Below are 18433 nucleotides of genomic sequence, written 5' to 3'. Positions count from 1 at the left end.
GTGTTGATTAATTTCCTGTAACTTATGTTTTAGCAGCTATAAACACTCGTTCAACACCAGCCTCTGTCTTCCTCTCTCTTCAAATTAATAAGATAAAAAATAAAACACCCTACAACTCCTCCGTCCTGAAGATGTCAGTAAAACCCGCTGACTGTTACGGCACGGACACTGGAAACTCCTCCCATGAATGTTACATAAACGTCTCCTCGAGCGCACTCCAGTGTGTGAATGAACTGTTGCTATAGAAACGATAACGTATTCGAACAAGTGTATTAATATAAATCTGAGATTTATGTTGTTGCTTAAACTACTGACTGAGCCGCTGTGATAGAAAATTAATCAACACCTTGAAAATGAGAGAATTCAGCAGCAGCGAGGTTGAAACTCAGATATTACACACAATGAAGATCGTTCTGATTTCTGTAATCACTTTAGTGTTGTTGCATAATAAGAGAAAACTCTGTACACACACGGTCTGCTGTCGCACACCTCAGCTGCCTGTACAGTGTGAAACGACTGACGTTTTCCACCTAGATTTTGTGTCAGACACAGAGTGTGTGTGTGTGTGTGTGTGTGTGTGTTACCATTCCCAGGCCCTGTAGGAACACAAAATGGTAGAGGAAGAGGATGCCTGTGGATAACAACGCCCACCACATATCACCTAAAGGCTCTGGTTTGTAAACACCTGAGAGGAAAACAATGAGAAACACAAAAACCTCAACATGTGATCCTTCATGTAATTATCCAATCAGCCAATCACGTGGAGGCAGCAGCACAATGTCAAGGGGTGTGTGTGTGTGTGTGTGTTGGTGTTCTCGTTCTGAGATGATTTTCTGCTCAGCACAGTTTTAAAGAGAGTGATTATTTGAATGACTGAGGCGAGAGGGTTTGAGACCGGCTCAAGCTGACAGGACTCAAATACAACAACTTAAATAACCACAATTTACAACCGCGCTGAACAGAAAAGCATCTCAAAACATTCAAACACTGAAGTGGAAACTCTAGCATTTCACCCATCACCGTCATCTCTCACACTCACGCCTACGAAGGGAAGAGAGCTGAATTAAGCCGAGTCAAAAACAGGAAAAACCTGTGAGAGAGAGAGAGAGAGAGAGAGAGAGAGAGACCTGCGCGCGTCTGGATATTTGCTGAATCAAATCCCTGTTTCCCTACAAACTTTATTTGAATCTCCGTCTTTCAGATGATTCGATACGCATCACGATATTTATTATACCATATGATATAAAAACAATACGGTAAAGTAACGATTCAGTACACTCCTAAATGACTCGATTCAGTTCAGTTTAACATGCGTCACTGTGGCCTCGTTTTAACTTTATAAGAAACAACAATTTCTGCGATCGCATTATTTCTCTCCTCAACGTTTTGGTTTTTTCATACAGTGCGTACAGTGCATGCCGTACACAAGTTTCTCTGAAACGTTCTTGACTCGGTGTTGCGTAACTGTGTTGCAGTGCATGTCTGGACAGAAGCATGTCCTCATGTCCTCGCAATCAATAAATACATAAACAGCTTCAGTTACCGGTTTGTTAGCCAACAGTTCGAGGTGTTGATGAACACCAGCATTAGTTGTTGCATTTTGAGCTGCGTGCCAACATCAGCCGACTTTCACTCTTCAGAACATCCTGTGTGGGGTTTTCCCGACTGATGGGGGGCTGCTGCACTCTGGGTTTTATTTGTTTTTTAAATCCTAAATAATCCGCTTTAAAATGTTTAACACAAAATAAGGCGATGTAGATTCCAAAAACACAATCTTGTACAGATTAGTCTTTGAAAGACAGAAAGGGCGTGGCCCTGCTGTTCATGAAAGCTTGTAGATGTACAGTGGTGCTTGAAATTTGTGAACCCTTTAGAATTTTCTATATTTCTGCATAAATATGACCTAAAACATCATCAGATTTTCACACAAGTCCTAAAAGTAGATAAAGAGAACCCAGTTAAACAAATGAGACACAAATATTATACTTGGTCATTTATTTATTGAGGAAAATTATCCAATATTACATATCTGTGAGTGGCAAAAGTATGTGAACCTTTGCTTTCAGTATCTGGTGTGACCCCCTTATGCAGCAATAACTGCAACTAAACGTTTGCGGTAACTGTTGATCAGTCCTGCACACCGGCTTGGAGGAATTTTAGCCCGTTCCTCCGTACAGAACAGCTTCAACTCTGGGATGTTGGTGGGTTTCCTCACATGAACTGCTCGCTTCAGGTCCTTCCACAACATTTCCACTGGATTAAGGTCAGGACTTTGACTTGGCCATTCCAAAACATTCACTTTATTCTTCTTTAACCATTCTTTGGTAGAACGACTTGTGTGCTTAGGGTCGTTGTCTTGCTGCATGACCCACCTTCTCTTGAGATTCAGTTCATGGACAGACGTCCTGACATTTTCCTTTAGAATTCGCTGGTATAATTCAGAATTCATTGTTCCATCAATGATGGCAAGCCGTCCTGGCCCAGATGCAGCAAAACAGGCCCAAACCATGATACTACCACCACCATGTTTCACAGATGGGATAAGGTTCTTATGCTGGAATGCAGTGTTTTCCTTTCTCCAAACATAACGCTTCTCATTTAAACCAGAAAGTTCTATTTTGGTCTCATCCACCCACAAAACATTTTTCCAATAGCCTTCTGGCTTGTCCACGTGATCTTTAGCAAACTGCAGATGAGCAGCAATGTTCTTTTTGGAGAGCAGTGGCTTTCTCCTTACAACCCTGCCATGCACACCATTGTTGTTCAGTGTTCTCCTGATGGTGGACTCATGAACCTTAACATTAGCTAATGTGAGAGAGGCCCTCAGTTGCTTAGAAGTTACCCTGGAGTCCTTTGTGACCTCACCGACTGTTATGCACCTTGCTCTTGGAGTGATCTTTGTTGGTCAACCACTCCTGGGGAGGGTAACAATGGTCTTGAATTTCCTCCATTTGTACACAATCTGTCTGACTGTGGATTGGTGGAGTCCAAACTCTTTAGAGATGGTTTTGTAACCTTTTCCAGCCTGATGAGCATCAACAACACTTTTTCTGAGGTCCTCAGAAATCTCCTTTGTTCGTGCCATGATACACTTCCACAAACATGTGTTGTGAAGATCAGACTTTGATAGATCCCTGTTCTTTAAATAAAACAGGGTGCCCACTCGCACCTGATTGTCATCCCATTGATTGAAAACACCTGACTCTAATTTCACCTTCAAATTAACTGCTAATCCTAGAGGTTCACATACTTTTGCCACTCACAGATATGTAATATTGGATCATTTTCCTCAATAAATAAATGACCAAGTATAATATTTTTGTCTCATTTGTTTAACTGGGTTCTCTTTATCTACTTTTAGGACTTGTGTGAAAATCTGATGATGTTTTAGGTCATATTTATGCAGAAATACAGAAAATTCTAAAGGGTTCACAAACTTTCAAGCACCACTGTAAAAGGTGTTTTGATGTAAAAGGTGTTTTGATGTAAAAGGTGTTTTGATGAGTTGTGAGCAACAAAAAAAACCTCAGCATCTCGATTTCCTCAAAATTTGAAGCAAATCCAGAAGTGTGTAACAGCTGCATGTCAACACTAGATGGCAGACTGGTATTATTCCTGTTTTTGTGTTGAACAGGGAATCTGAAGAGACCCTGTCGCTCAGGGCGTGTTCTCCTGCTCCATCATCAGCAAAATCCAGTCAACATGTGAAGAAGGCCGATGTGTTCGTCTCGAAGCGGCGCGCTCGATGATTACAGCAGGATTCACGCAAGCTGTGTGTGAACAGGACGCTGCGGTGGAGACGTGGAACGTTCGACTCAGAGCTCAGTCTGTATTCAGGCTTAAAAAGCAAGAAGTGGGCGTGGTCTAGACCTTTTCTCATCTCATCTCATTATCTCTAGCCGCTTTATCCTGTTCTACAGGGTCGCAGGCGAGCTGGAGCCTATCCCAGCTGACTACGGGTGAAAGGCGGGGTTCACCCTGGACAAGTCGCCAGGTCATCACAGGGCTGACACATAGACACAGACAACCATTCACACTCACATTCACACCTACGCTCAATTTAGAGTCACCAGTTAACCTAACCTGCATGTCTTTGGACTGTGGGGGAAACCGGAGCACCCGGAGGAAACCCACGCGGACACGGGGAGAACATGCAAACTCCGCACAGAAAGGCCCTCGCCGGCCACGGGGCTCGAACCCAGAACCTTCTTGCTGTGAGGCGACAGCGCTAAACACTACACCACCGTGCCGCCCGTCTAGACCTTTTCATTTGTTTATTTTTTTAAACATGAGCTCTATCACTCTGTTCACTACAAAACACTGAGAACCCAGGAAGAACTCGTCTCTTTTTTCCATTTACAAACGATAAACAGCAGTCTGCAGATCTCCTGAACTTCTACAGTTCCTCAGCCTCAGCTGCATCACTCGAGTTCATCGTTGCTCTCAATCAGAAGCTCTGAGGAAATTTCTGGAAAGATTTCTAATTTCTAGCACGACTGAGTAAGCCAGAGGAACTCTCTCTCTCTCTCTCTCTCTCTCTCTCTTTCAAACAGGGGAATAATGTTGTTTACAGGTCAATTTGCTTCACTTTTCTGGTGGTTTGTTACACTTTCTAGAAAGATAAGAAAAGTTTGCTGGACATGCCGTCAGAATCCTACAGAACTCCGCTCATGACACGAAAGGGGGAAAATTCTCTCTTCCCCTCTCCCTCCTTCATTCCCTCGTTTTAGCTGAATCGTGGCCACGTTTAAAATGACAGAATTAATTATTATGATTAAAACATGATCACAGTTGAACTAAAACGTAAGAATGCATTCGTAAAATGTTCCCGCAATGTGTGTAATTTTTTTTTCTTTTCATGTCATGGGCGGGGCTCCGTAGAATCCACTTCGAAGCTGAGAGTCAAAATGGTGTCCGTTTCTTTATAATACCTGTGAAATTATCTGGAATTTTCTTTTCTTTTCATCAGGTGACGGAGAATGTTTTCATATTCGGTTTGAATTCTACATCAGTTGAGTTTGTTAATGGACTCGATCAGAGATGTGCTTTTTTTTTTAAAAAAAACACAGCTAAGATTGTTTCTACATTCCCGAGAATTTTCCAAGATCGCCATTTCTGAAAATAATTACATTGTATAAAGCGAATGCAACATTCAATTGCATCTTTCATTTTTCGAGAAAAATCCGGACGCTGTGCTGGAATATTTACATCGAATGAAATGGAGGTTGTGTAGAAAAATTGTCACACTTGTTTGCATTAAATAACAAAAATGTCGTACTCATTACAGTACAAATTATCCACGGTGACCCTTAACAAATGTGATGGTGATTTGTGCCGTGAGCTTCAGATTCCCTATAAAACCTCCTGCCTGATCATGCAAAATTTACATTGTATAATAATAATAATAATAATAATGATGCACCTCCAATTCATATTCATAGTTATACTTGTTCAGAACTCATTATCTGTTCAGCTGGAATAATGCACTCGCATCCGTTTACGTCCCAGACTGCGGTCGTGTCGTGTCGTGTTTGTGCTCGTGTTTCTGCAAGATGTGTGAAAGCTCACCTCCTTTCCTGAACAGGTAGATGGGCACCAGGTAGAGCATGGAGTGCTGGATGTAGTAGATCTCCTTCTCGAAGGGAAGCTGTAAAGACACGTCAGACTTGGCTGAGTTTCAACAAGTTCAAAGAAATCAAACAGAAACAGAAAGAGAGTGAGAAGTGAGTTTTGTTAATGAGACAAAAACACTGAACAGTATTTAAACTATGGGTTTTTTTTTTTTTTCACTTCATGACTTTTTTGTGGTTTCAGCTCCAGAAAACTGTTGCGGTCGTCTGCAGACTCTCGGCTTTTGTGGAAGTGCAGCTTAAAAAAAAACAAAACAAAAAAACCCACCAAACAATTTGATTAACAGACAAAAATTAAAACATCTCTGATTTAAATCTGCTGATTTCAGAGAGTTCGTCCTTTTCCCTAATCTAGTCAAACTGAAACAATATGCAAATCTGACCTGGGGACTAAAATCTGATTGGCCAAGCTTCATTCAAAGCCACTGTGTTGCTTAGCAACCAAAGCTTTGGTTAACAAACAACAGTGTAGGGTGGAAGAATAGTTTTTTTTAGGAATATTATTAATAATAAATGAAACACTGGATTTTTCGGAGTGCTTGTGTTTATAAAGGGAATAACCCACACAGGTAACGCCGCTTAGCGCTGTTCCTGAACCTCGTTATTGATGACGGCTTTAACGCTCAGGTGTCTTTACTGTACAAATCAATTCTTGGTCTGATTTTGCAAAGCAGACGTCGTAAAGGATAAAGTTCTGACAGGAGGAGGGTGTCGGATCGGTTCTTGCTTTACAGACTGAAGAAAAGAGAAGAAAAGGAGGCAGTTGTTTTGTGTTCAATTCTAACGACAACCATCATTAATGTTCATCAAAGTTTATTAAGAAAAGGCCCGTGTGTTAACGTAAAAAATATTTTATTGAATAATTGATTATATTTTACTCCAAACGTTACAAAATGTGGATTAATAATTATTGTTGATTATTAAGAAAATGAATCAAAAGTTTTTTTCAATTGATAAATAGAAAAATGTTTAAAAGAAAAATTTACTACGAAAAAAATGTTTCATTTAATTAAATTTTTTTAAAAATAATAAATAATAATAATAATAATAATAATAATAATAATAATAAGAAGAAGAATGCAGGAAAATCAAATCAATTTTACATCGAACATTCAGGATACAATCCAGAACCATGAAATTGGATCAATACCAGGTCTCTCAACTCACAAGACGATCACAGAGAGACGCTTCGGGCCCTCGGGTCCATTTCTACACAAGATCTCACAATAAAATGCACTCTTAAACAAACAAACAAACAAACAAACAAACAAACAAACAAACAAAGAGACGTGGACAGAATATTCATGCGTTTTGATTAGATGCAGATCTTTGGTTTAAAAAATGCCACATTTTTTTCCATTTAATGATCCTGTAAAGGTCTCACTGGAGTCGGAAACCTGGGAGAAACGGTGTGTTTGCGGCAAATAAACGCAAACATGGCGAACGGAGGAAGCTCAGAGAAATCTTACGATATAAAACATCATGAACGATGCTGTGGGTGTCAGTGATTAACAGCACTGTGCTGATTCTGTGTCACAGTTTATAATATTAACACTTCACCTCTAATCTTTACAGACCTACAGGTGAGTAAACATTCCAATCTAAATAGCTCCGTGTGTGTGTGTGTGTGTGTGTGTTTAAACTCTCCCTACTCTGGTCTATTAAAGCTAATAAATCCCGGCTGTGCCTCATTCCTACTCTCTTCACTTTAACCAGCTCACAACAAGAACGTCTACGAGTCGAGCTGAACGAAGCGTCGTCCCGCTGCGCTGTGAGGTGATGAATGAGGTTACAGCGGGTCATGAGGACGAGCGCTGGGGGCAGACGGCGTAGACAAGCCGAGGACTGACGTATTGAGGCCACTGCTGCCAACTCATGACCTCTCAGAGTTAAAAAAAAATAAATAAATAATAATAATAATAATAATCAGACTGCAACAAGGCGGATCAGATTTCTGTTAATGGAACCAAAAAGGAATCTTTGCTGATCAGATTCTGGACTTCCTCTTGTTTTCCTTTAACCCTTTCTTGTGCCTTCTTTCATTACATGCATACAAAGGACTGCAGAACAAACGTCTGACAGCGTGAGGAAAAATGTTTCTAATTTGCGTTCTTTTCTTTTCTATCCGCAGCAAAACCTTCCTGAAAAATTTACAAGTTGACATGTTAAATAATCATTTACAAATTATTCAGCATAGAAACAGACTAAATTGTGTCCTGTTGAAAAATACATTTAATTTTTAATAGTAATTTTTGTGGTAAAGCCACAGACACCGTGACGTTCCTCATCAGGAACAGACTGGACCAGATGGATCACGTTCCTCTCGCATGCCACAAGAACGCCCAGTCAAAGCACGTCCACACAACGAGCTGGCAGAAAGTTCCAGAAAGTTGGCCGTCCTTTTCTACAGTTCAAGGACACGGTGAAAGAGATCCTAAAGCGTGGAGGTGATTTCTGCTCAGGTTTAGATACAATAACAGAAAGATCGACATGGAGCACGTTCAGTACGGACGCTTTCAGGAAGATAAACAGGGACAGGAAGAAGAGAGCCGAGTGTCACTGGAAACTCATTTCATAATGCTGTAGTTTGCTCATGTTGGGTTATAAGGTGTGTGTGTGTGTGTGTGTGTGTGTGTGTGTGTGTGTGTGTGTGTGTGTGTGTGTGTGTGTGATTAAACACACAGTAAACAGTACTTACTAATCTCGTGTTGACGATGGGGAAGAGCAGCGCTAACAGGGCACCGTTCAGCATGTGGACCTGAAGCCTGGAGGAAAGAAAACACATTAACGTGAATTAAAAAGTCTTCCGGATGTCCGGTGATCGCTCCTGCCGGGACAGAACCGTCTCTGCAGCACAGCTACAATCACTAACAACATTTAAGAGGAGGTGCTGAACAATAAATTACACACATACATTTTTACACATACACACACACACACACACTTTGGCATTTGTAATGCAGAAATATTCATTTATTCGCATTTTTGTGTCGGTGTCCTACACAGGTTTTATTTTCTCTGCACGGGAGCATCATCAGTCCGAGCTCTGACTCCGGGTCAAAAAGGGACTCGGTCCTTAAAGCCAAACAAAACCCAAAATAAACTCCTTTATACTGAAGGTTAATATTCACACCAGACACGTTCGAGTGTTCACTTGTTCATATTTGTCCCTGTACACTGTGTACAGATTTTACTTTAAAAGAAAAACAAACGATGTCCCTGAGCGCTGAACATCTCACTCTGTCTGAGGTTCAGATATCGCGCTCTGAGGACAAATTGTGAGAATCCATGATTGTGACGTCACTTACATGCCCACTGTCACCTGAATAAGTAGGAACAGTATACATACTGCGCTGAGTGCAAGCAGGGACTTCAGCAAAACTAACTATGACAGCATAACTGAAAGGGGAGAAACAGAAGGTAACACGGGAGCCCCGGGACGTAAAGCAGCAGCGCTATACAAACAAACTTGACTTGCATGCTAGATGACTTACCGAGGCTGAGATCTAGCGGATACATTACTTCGAAATTGTTGTAAACAACCCTGAACGTGCCGAGTGTCAAGCATTTGGGTGTAAAAATAAGCCTGATCATTGAAGCAGTGAACACACACACACACGTAAACAGTGAGCAGACCCCTACCCAGCCTTTGGGAGCCTTTTACTGCCTATAAATTCCATCACCGACTATTCACGGATTTTTTTCCCCCCAAAAAAATTTAACTTTCCTTGTAATTTTATGTGACATGCTTTTGTTTTTATTCACTGAGAAAAGCGATCTTTTAGACAGCAAGAACTGCGTTGCTATGACAACCGCCATTGTTTACAAGTATCTGTATCATTACTGCGTATGTGTTAGCTCACCGAGTGAGATTTAAACTTCATAAAAGTGAAGTCTGTTGATTCGTGGATTTTGTTGCCAGTAAAAATCACACGGCTACAGAAAATTTCTGATTAGATTTTTAGAATTAGAAGCCTTTATTTGTCACATCTACATTACAGCAGAGCGAAATTCTTTCTCTGCATTTAACCTGTCTGAAGCAGTGAAAACACACACACACAGAAGAGAGAGAGAGAGAGAGAGAGAGAGAGAGAGAGAGAGAGAGAGAGAGAGAGAGCGTAGTGGTTGCTGGGGATTTTTTTTTTTAGAATTAGAGGCTTTTATTTGACGGCTCTGTGTAACGAAGGTAAACGGTGTTCTAGTGATCCAGTTATGTCACAGGCGGATATCCCTGGTTTCAGGTAAACCTATTTTTAGCAACAACATAACTTTTAAAAATGGATAAATTCATGTTATAAAGTTCGATTTTTAATTTAAACATGTGTAGGGCACATCAGGGCACTTACCATGATCAGCAAACGGCGTTTATTTTGGGTTTTGTTTGACTTTAAAGAACACTGTCATTATGGGTTTATAACCTCCCCAGTAACTCGACATGATCCACAGCTTCCGGATCGATCCTGCGACATGCAAAGCACCGAGCCAGGACGGTAATGTGGCAGAAATTCTCATTTGTATTGCAAACAAACATGAAAGCAAACTTTTGTAAAACAATTTGACTTGCAAACAGGTTCATACACACAGATACTTCAGTTACTTCCAGCCATTTCACTCCAACAGACCCACAGGAGATGATCAGAAGATGATCAGAAGATCTCCAAAGACAAACAGATCTGAACAACTGTTACACACAGGACCAGTCAAAAGTTTGGACACGCCTACTCATACACTCATACAGCAAGTTACTGTAACTCAAGACATCGTTATTTTTGACTTAAGTTATTTTGGCTTCCTAACACTAAAAAATAAATCCATACTCTCCTTTGTTTTTGTTGAATCCTTTACTGTAAATTCTGTTGTGTTTCATGAAACACTGCCCCCTAGAGGACACGCTCACATCACATGCAAGTATGAAGACTTGACTCGAGCGTTTTTATACGATGTGCAAATGACGGGTAGAGCTATAAAATCAGCCCTAACACCACCGTGCAAATTCACACACCCAGAGAAGCTGGTTCTCCTCGGAACGTCTCAGCGTTCAGTTCAGCTCAGCGCTCGGAAAACTATTTCTCACTGTCGTCCTCAATCACCTCACCGAGACCAAAAGCACAACAGGGCAGTTAACATGGAGCTGCCAATCCCGCCTCCTCCATCGCGACTCGCGTCATACACATCACATCGCCATGACGATGAGCACAACCGCGAGTGTCCTGGATCAGACTATAGCGTGGATGAATTCTCGAATCTGATTGGTCAGAAGGTGGTGTGCAGTATTTCTGGATAACAGCAGCTTGGACAGTTTTTCCAGCTGTAACATGAACATCAGGTTTATATTAACATACTCATCCTAATACATTATGGTTTCTATGGTAACAAGTCATCCAGTTAGATTACGCTCCACATAATCTAAGAGGAATAGGAATCATTTCTCTCAGACACCGTTGTGTTTGTTCTGATTAAACACAAGCGTTGATATGATGCACTTCACAGCTGCAGGCGACATGATCATCATGTCATTACGGATCGTACAGAACACAAAATTGCTGGGTTTCAATGAGGGATGCATCAATACCACCAACACTGATCCAATACTGCCATCATTCACTCATATTCATAAAGATATGGGTCTCTGATAGCGGGCGAGATCACGACGAGAGGAAACAGCAGTGATGTGGAGCTTCATGAGCGAGTAACGATTCACTCAATTCACAAGTTGATTCAATTCATGATATTAGGTTCACAATTCGATTTTCCCATGACCAGGGCTCTACACTAACTTTTTTTTTTTTCAGGAGCATACGTGCTCCTAAGTTAAAAATTTTAGGAGCACAGGGAAAAAGGTTTATTGCATCGCAAACCTTAGACACACCAACACATAAAACGCAAAATTCAATTGAGAATGAATGAATGAATGAATGACGAACAACTGAATGAATGAACAAACAGTAGCTAAACAGAGAGCAGAGCTCAGCAGAGCTAACAACATCATCAAGGACAGCTCCCACCCTGGCTCTGAGTTCTTTGACTTGCTGCCCTCAGGCAGGCGTTACAGCTGCATCAAAGCAACGACCAACAGACTCAAAAACAGTTTTTCCCCACAGGCCATAACCACCTTCAACAATTAGCCTTTTTCACATTACGTCACTTGCAGGGGAACTCGTATCCGTTTTCAGCCTTTTGAATGGAAGAAGAGGTATACGGCGGCAACATATGTTAACAAAACTGTGTCATTCAAATATAAGATTGATAATAATATTGCGCATTGTTGTTTATCATTACGTATTGTTAGCGACCATTCCAGTCACCTATCTGCCTTGTTTTGGAAAGGAAGTTTACTGACTTTCTATGGTTGCTACTTGTTAGCCAGCAGATTAGCATGCCGCCTCTTCTTCCATTCAAAAGGCTGAAAACGGATGTGAGGTTCTTCTGCAAGTGACGTAATGTGAAAAAGGCTAATTACATGCACTGACTGACGCCACTTCTGGCAGGTGCAACAATGCACCAACAAGGACCTAAAAGGACAATATTCTCACACTGACCTGATACAGTGCAATACTTATTACAGTGCAACCTCACACAGCAACTTTTTAGTTTTTATAGCTTTTGTACATTTTATATTTATATTTCTACACTTTTACATCCATACCCAATACAATGCAATACCAAATACAGTGCAATATCCTGAGTTTTGTAGCTGAACTGAGTTTCTATAACTAATGTGCAATTAACATCTGCAGCTCAACACGCCCAGCTGTGTATATATTCTTTGTTTTTCTGCTGTGTTGTGACATGCACCATTTGTATATACTGTATATTATTTGTTTTTCTGCTGTGTTGTATGTTCCCATCTAAATGTTTGCACTGGGGTGTGTGCTTTCCATCTCATTATATAATTTTCCCGCACCTTCTCCCATCGTTCTAGCTTTCTTCACTACACTTTCTTCCTCGTCCGTTCTTTTATTCTTGTTTCCACCATCATTGCTTTTAAAAAACGCCATTCTCTGCATAGTGAATATATTTCTCAGATCGGTCCGAACCAGGGGCGGCACGGTGGTGTAGTGGTTAGCGCTGTCGCCTCACAGCAAGAAGGTCCTGGGTTCGAGCCCCGGGGCCGGCGAGGGCCTTTCTGTGTGGAGTTTGCATGTTCTCCCCGTGTCCGCGTGGGTTTCCTCCGGGTGCTCCGGTTTCCCCCACAGTCCAAAGACATGCAGGTTAGGTTAACTGGTGACTCTAAAATTGACCGTAGGTGTGAATGTGAGTGTGAATGGTTGTCTGTGTCTATGTGTCAGCCCTGTGATGACCTGGCGACTTGTCCAGGGTGTACCCCGCCTTTCGCCCGTAGTCAGCTGGGATAGGCTCCAGCTTGCCTGCGACCCTGTAGAAGGATAAAGCGGCTAGAGATAATGTGATGTGTGATGTGTGTGGTCCGAACCAGCTCTCAGTTATCTTTCAGTTGAATGATCTGATGAATCCCTAAAAAGCACTTTTCCCACCTAATGCCACACCCACAACATACAACCGTGGGAAAGAGGGGCAATCACAGAAAGATGTGGCAGAACGGCAAAAAAAAAGTAACTTTTTCACTCTCCCACACCCCCCCGGCTAACATGGGAACCACCGCAGTGCAAGACAGAGGCAATGCACGCAAATACAGACAGGGAGCAAGGCGTAGGCAGAACACACACACACCACTGAACACACACACTTACAACAATCCAGGCCGTTACTCGTTACACTATATTCGGTAGGCTATCCAGCGCTGGATTTACATACTTTGCAGTTTAACGTTTGATACATTTTAGAATGTTAAACTCGTTGCGTCTGTGCTCAGTGCTTTTCTAAATTGTCGGCTGCAAGAAGCCCTCGCACGAATGCGCGTTTTTTTTCGTCGTTCGCATGTCGAAAAATTCGCTCACAAATGCGAGTGAAACGTGCGCACTGTAGAGCCCTGCCCATGACATGTTTGAAAAAAATGTATAATAATAATAATAATAATAATAATAAAAAATGAAGAAAAAAATATTTTCCAAAAAATATGCAACATTTATTTTCCTATTCTTTAACAACTTAATTATTTTTGTTAAATTAAAAAAAAAAAACTTTTGTCTCATTTTCTTAATAACTAACAATTATTATTTACAAACATTTGTAAATGTTTGATTAAAACATAGTAGCCTATTAACTAAAATATTCATTTTATTAAAAATGAAAAATGTTAATAACAAATAAGCAAACCAGGCCTTCTGGCAGCGCCAACCATACGACAGTCAACATCACTGATTCTCAAACTATTTGTAACCTCTAAAACTGTAAAAATATTTAATTTCTAATGATATTTTGGAGCAATAGAACATTCCATCCATCCATCCATTATCTGTAGCCGCTTTATCCTGTTCTACAGGGTCGCGGGCGAGCTGGATCCTATCCCAGCTGACTATGGGTGAAAGGCGGGGTTCACCCTGGACAAGTCGCCAGGTCATCACAGGGCTGACACATAGACACAGACAACCATTCACACTCACATTCACACCTACGCTCAATTTAGAGTCACCAGTTAACCTAACCTGCATGTCTTTGGACTGTGGGGGAAACCGGAGCACCCGGAGGAAACCCACGCGGACACGGGGAGAACATGCAAACTCCACACAGAAAGGCCCTTGCCGGCCACGGGGCTCGAACCCGGACCTTCTTGCTGTGAGGCGACAGCGCTAACCACTACACCACCGTGCCGCCCAGTAAGTATTATATTATAATTAATTTCATACAAATTACAATTTACTTATTTGGCTCCACAGGTTCTCTCGTGTGTTTTGTGAAACTATGAAACCCATTTGATTAAAACCTGGTATTTAATCCATTTATCAAGGAATAACCTGGAAATTCTTGAGCTTTTTATTGAAAATAAAATTTAAAATCCTGAAAACAGAACTCCAGTAATCAAATATTATTAAGTCATCTGTATGATCCTCTTTTTTTTCTCCATTATTAATTTGGCAGCTGCTGTGCAAAAATACTCTGCTTTGGAATAATGTTTCTACTTTACCACGCTCACACACGGGAAATGCATGAAGCACACGACTGAATTAGCGATTCTTAGTTAGAAATCAGAATCAGGGCTGGGTTACGCTGCTGGGACGTCACACACACGTCAGTCACAGGTTTTGTCCCACATGTAGAGCTCGGCCTGAGTGCAGTTAGTGGATAAATTCTACAAGTTTAAACATTCTTACATAAGGGAGTTGTTACTCACCTAAAAACGACCATGGCTGTCTTACAGGGCGGACACGCCAGCAGGAAGATCTGTGAAAACGGAACAAACACATAACGAACCGTTGTTAGTGGAGACGTTTACTGTGTAAGTTTGCAAGCGATATTTATAACTTTGGGTCAGCGTAATGACGGGTAGAACAACACAAAACATTTTCAATACAAGATTAGAAAATAAATTATTATTATTATTATTATTATTATTATTATTATTATTAAATTCCAAAAAAAAAAAAAACAGTGGAAAATTGGCTCATTTTCACTGAAGACATAAAATAAATTAGATAATAATAATAATAATAATAATAATAATAATAATAATAATAAGCAGCTTCTATTGGCCAGTTCATGTACAATCTGATCTGTTCTCACGTTTCATGATTGAATTCTATGTTCTACCAAACCGATTCAGGGTTAAACATTCCCAGTAGACGAGGGTCAGAGTTCTCCAAACAGCATATGCCAGCCATCTGTGATCATCAGGAAGACATGAGTCACACCGGAACGCTAACATGGCACTAAAATCAGTTTAAAATTCAATTGGGTTACACAAGAATCCTCCACTCAACATGGAAGGGGAAAGGTGAAACAGCGCAAGATGGGTTTGTGGTTAACGTCCAGAAAATTTCATTACACACACACACACACACACACACACACACACACAGTTGCGTTTTCATGCAAAGAATTTCACCAGTCCTGATGATCCCATATTCTGAATTCCAAACTCTCTATACGGATCCAAAACTGGACACAATTTGCATTCATCACACGTTATGTGTAATCCAATCCAAAGTCACCTGCATGGAACAAGGTTTAGTCTCAGCATTAACATAAAAAGTGAGGAGTGTGTAAGAGTTTGAAATGAATGTCTGACTGAGAAAAACCTCATCCGAGTGCGATATTAAACACAGGGAGAAGACAAGTCTGTGAAAGCAGTGAAGTCGCTCAGCTTTTCACGTTCACCTGGACCGAGGAACGAGAACGCTCGGGCTGGTGAACAGAACAAAATGCACACATTATCCATCGCTATAAACAGATAAACAACACTTTTACTCATCTTCTCATGTTACTGATGTTAAAGTGCAGTTTTGTTCCACAGCCTCACTGAACTTCTAGAGGAGAATCAACTGGAAACCTGAGTGAGGTCTCTTCATCACAACTCAATTAGCTTTAAACAAATTGACATCTGAAACATGAGCCGTGTTTTGAACACCATTGTGACTCAAATACACGTCCACCGAACACACACACACACATTCTGACAGCATGAGTAATCAGACGCGATGTTTACACAGCTATTATTCTTCTATTTAACAGACCATAAAAGGATTAAACACATTTAACTGGACAGAAATCTGTACTCACTTTATCTTCTATTCCTCACATTAAACGGCATAATTCTGCTTTCACGTCCGTCGGTGTTATGAACATTTCCACTGACCTTCAGAGATTCGGAGAGTCTATTCTTAAGATGTCTCTTTAAAGAAGGATCTCCTTTATCAAAAACAATCTTCTTGACAGACTGAGTTTTCTCTTCTCTACGCTTCCTACAGCACCAACACATGACTGACAATCAAATCAATGACCACTAGGTTTCTGTGGAAAGGTAAAAAGCCCCGCATCCAATTCCACCAAATCATCTGGGGGTTTGGCTCCATCAGATTCTGAATTATATAACGATCAGAGGCCATGTTCACATCAAGAACTCAGAGACCATTACCCTGTCCCCAGCTTCTCATGGTTTACATTTCTTCAACTGAGATCTTCTCCTCCTGCCGATGGGGCTCCATGGGGGACACTATCAGACCAGAGGAACTTAGTTCTTAGAACTGTTGGAGGAAGTTCACCCTTTTCATGTGTCTGAACTACAGGAACTGAATTTGGTCGTAGTGGGGGGGAAAAAAAAAAAAAAAACGATCTCCTGATGTCACGGACTCAAACATTCAGAGGTGTTTGTGTATTGTGATTATTCTTTACACTGTAGAACAAAACTGAAGACATCAAAACTATGAAATAACATCTGGAACATCTATGGAATTATGCAGTAAACCAAAAAAAGTGTTTTAAAAAAAAAATGTATATATACGGTATTTTAGATTCTTCAGCGTATCCAGCGTTTCTCTTGATGACGCTTTGTACACTATTGTCATTCTCTTAACCAGCTTCATGAGGGAGTCGCCTGGAACGCTTTTCAATTAACAGCCGTGTCTCGTCAAAAGGTCATTAGTGGACGAGTTTCTTACCTTCTTAATGTGTTTGAGATCAAACAGTAAATTGTAAACAATAAAAATACTATAAGTAAATAACCCTATTCAACACCACGACTGTAGTAATCCATATTATGTAAAGAACTGAACAACTAAGTAAAGAGAAACGACATCCATCATTACTTTAAGACACGAAGTAAATTATATTATTATATATGTATTCACAGCAATGACATTGCTTTTCATTCCCAGATAAGCAAATCACAGAGTCGACTCCTTCACTGCTCTTGATAAGAAACTGCACCTTATCAGTATAAAGATAAGAGAGTTATTTAAGCCTCGCTGAGCATCAGGACGCCGAGCTCAGGACGGAATGACTGGCTGAGCAGGAGCTCGTTATCATTTAAAGGAACAGAACTTGTAATATTTTGACCAAAGCAGGTCACAGACATTTCAGTTAGACTTCAGGGAGCTGTGTCGTCTTATGGGAAAAGGGCTATAATATCACTTTTAAACAAATCGGGGGGGGGGGGGGGGGGTTTGTCCGAGGGGCGTGTCAGGTTGAAAAGATCCTCATAAAACTCTAATTCGTTGCCCAGAAATACAGTGATGGAAAAAGGTGAACAAATCTCAACCAAGTGAGAAAAGAAAATCATAAAAATCACTTCAGCATGCAGGGAGAACACAACGCTGCGCTAAATAAATAACTAGATAATTATATGAATCATTAGTCTAAAACATTGTGCGTCACAGCCAGTGTTTATTTTTTCTCTGTTCGTCTCGACAACACATTGCATTTCTTGTTCAGTTGAGCAGCTCGCACCTACAGAAACACACTGCGACCTAAAACACACAGCGCGTTTCATTCACTTCCTGCAGCGGAATCGCTTTCTCAGTTCGACTGCAGTGAGAAAGAATTCAGTCAGAAGCAGACGGAGAACACCTCACTCAGACACCTGTGGTTGGTTGAAGAGAGCAACTGGACTTGCTTGAAGATTCTTGAAAACGTTTCGCCTCTCATCCGAAAGGCTTCCTCAGTTCTGTCTGACTACTAGGGAGTATCCAGTGTTTATCCTCTCATGGATCATCATAGAATCCGAATCAGAATGCTGATGGCTGCATTGTGGGCGGCTGATAAAAGATGTCATAGACACCCACCTCTGTTCAATGATGGTCGTTCCAGGTTGACAAAAATGAATGACAAAAATGAACTTCGACTGGTGTGGGAGTACGGGAGGACTTCCAGAAAACTGGCAGACATCTTAGCCAGAGAGGATCGTTCATTTTTGTCAACCTGGAACGACCATCACTGAACAGAGGTGGGGG

The 18433-nt window shown here is 41.0% G+C and overlaps 1 protein-coding gene across 1 annotated transcript in view; it reads right to left on the bottom strand.

The window, feature by feature from the left end:
• LOC132895713 (transmembrane protein 164) overlaps window positions 1-18433 on the bottom strand; it is a 42165-nt gene that overhangs the window by 2446 nt on the left and 21286 nt on the right. The window contains exons 2-5 of the mRNA XM_060936529.1: window positions 14881-14930; window positions 8329-8395; window positions 5569-5647; window positions 585-685 (exon numbers count right to left, since the gene is read on the bottom strand). Of these exons, the coding sequence (XP_060792512.1) occupies window positions 585-685; window positions 5569-5647; window positions 8329-8395; window positions 14881-14930 (297 nt within the window). The remainder of the gene's footprint in view (window positions 1-584; window positions 686-5568; window positions 5648-8328; window positions 8396-14880; window positions 14931-18433) is intronic.

This window comes from Neoarius graeffei, chromosome 12, assembly GCF_027579695.1.
Source record: "Neoarius graeffei isolate fNeoGra1 chromosome 12, fNeoGra1.pri, whole genome shotgun sequence".
Lineage (NCBI taxonomy): Eukaryota > Metazoa > Chordata > Actinopteri > Siluriformes > Ariidae > Neoarius > Neoarius graeffei.
Note: the sequence above shows the minus strand (reverse complement) of the source record. Positions and strands in the feature narration are given on the sequence as shown.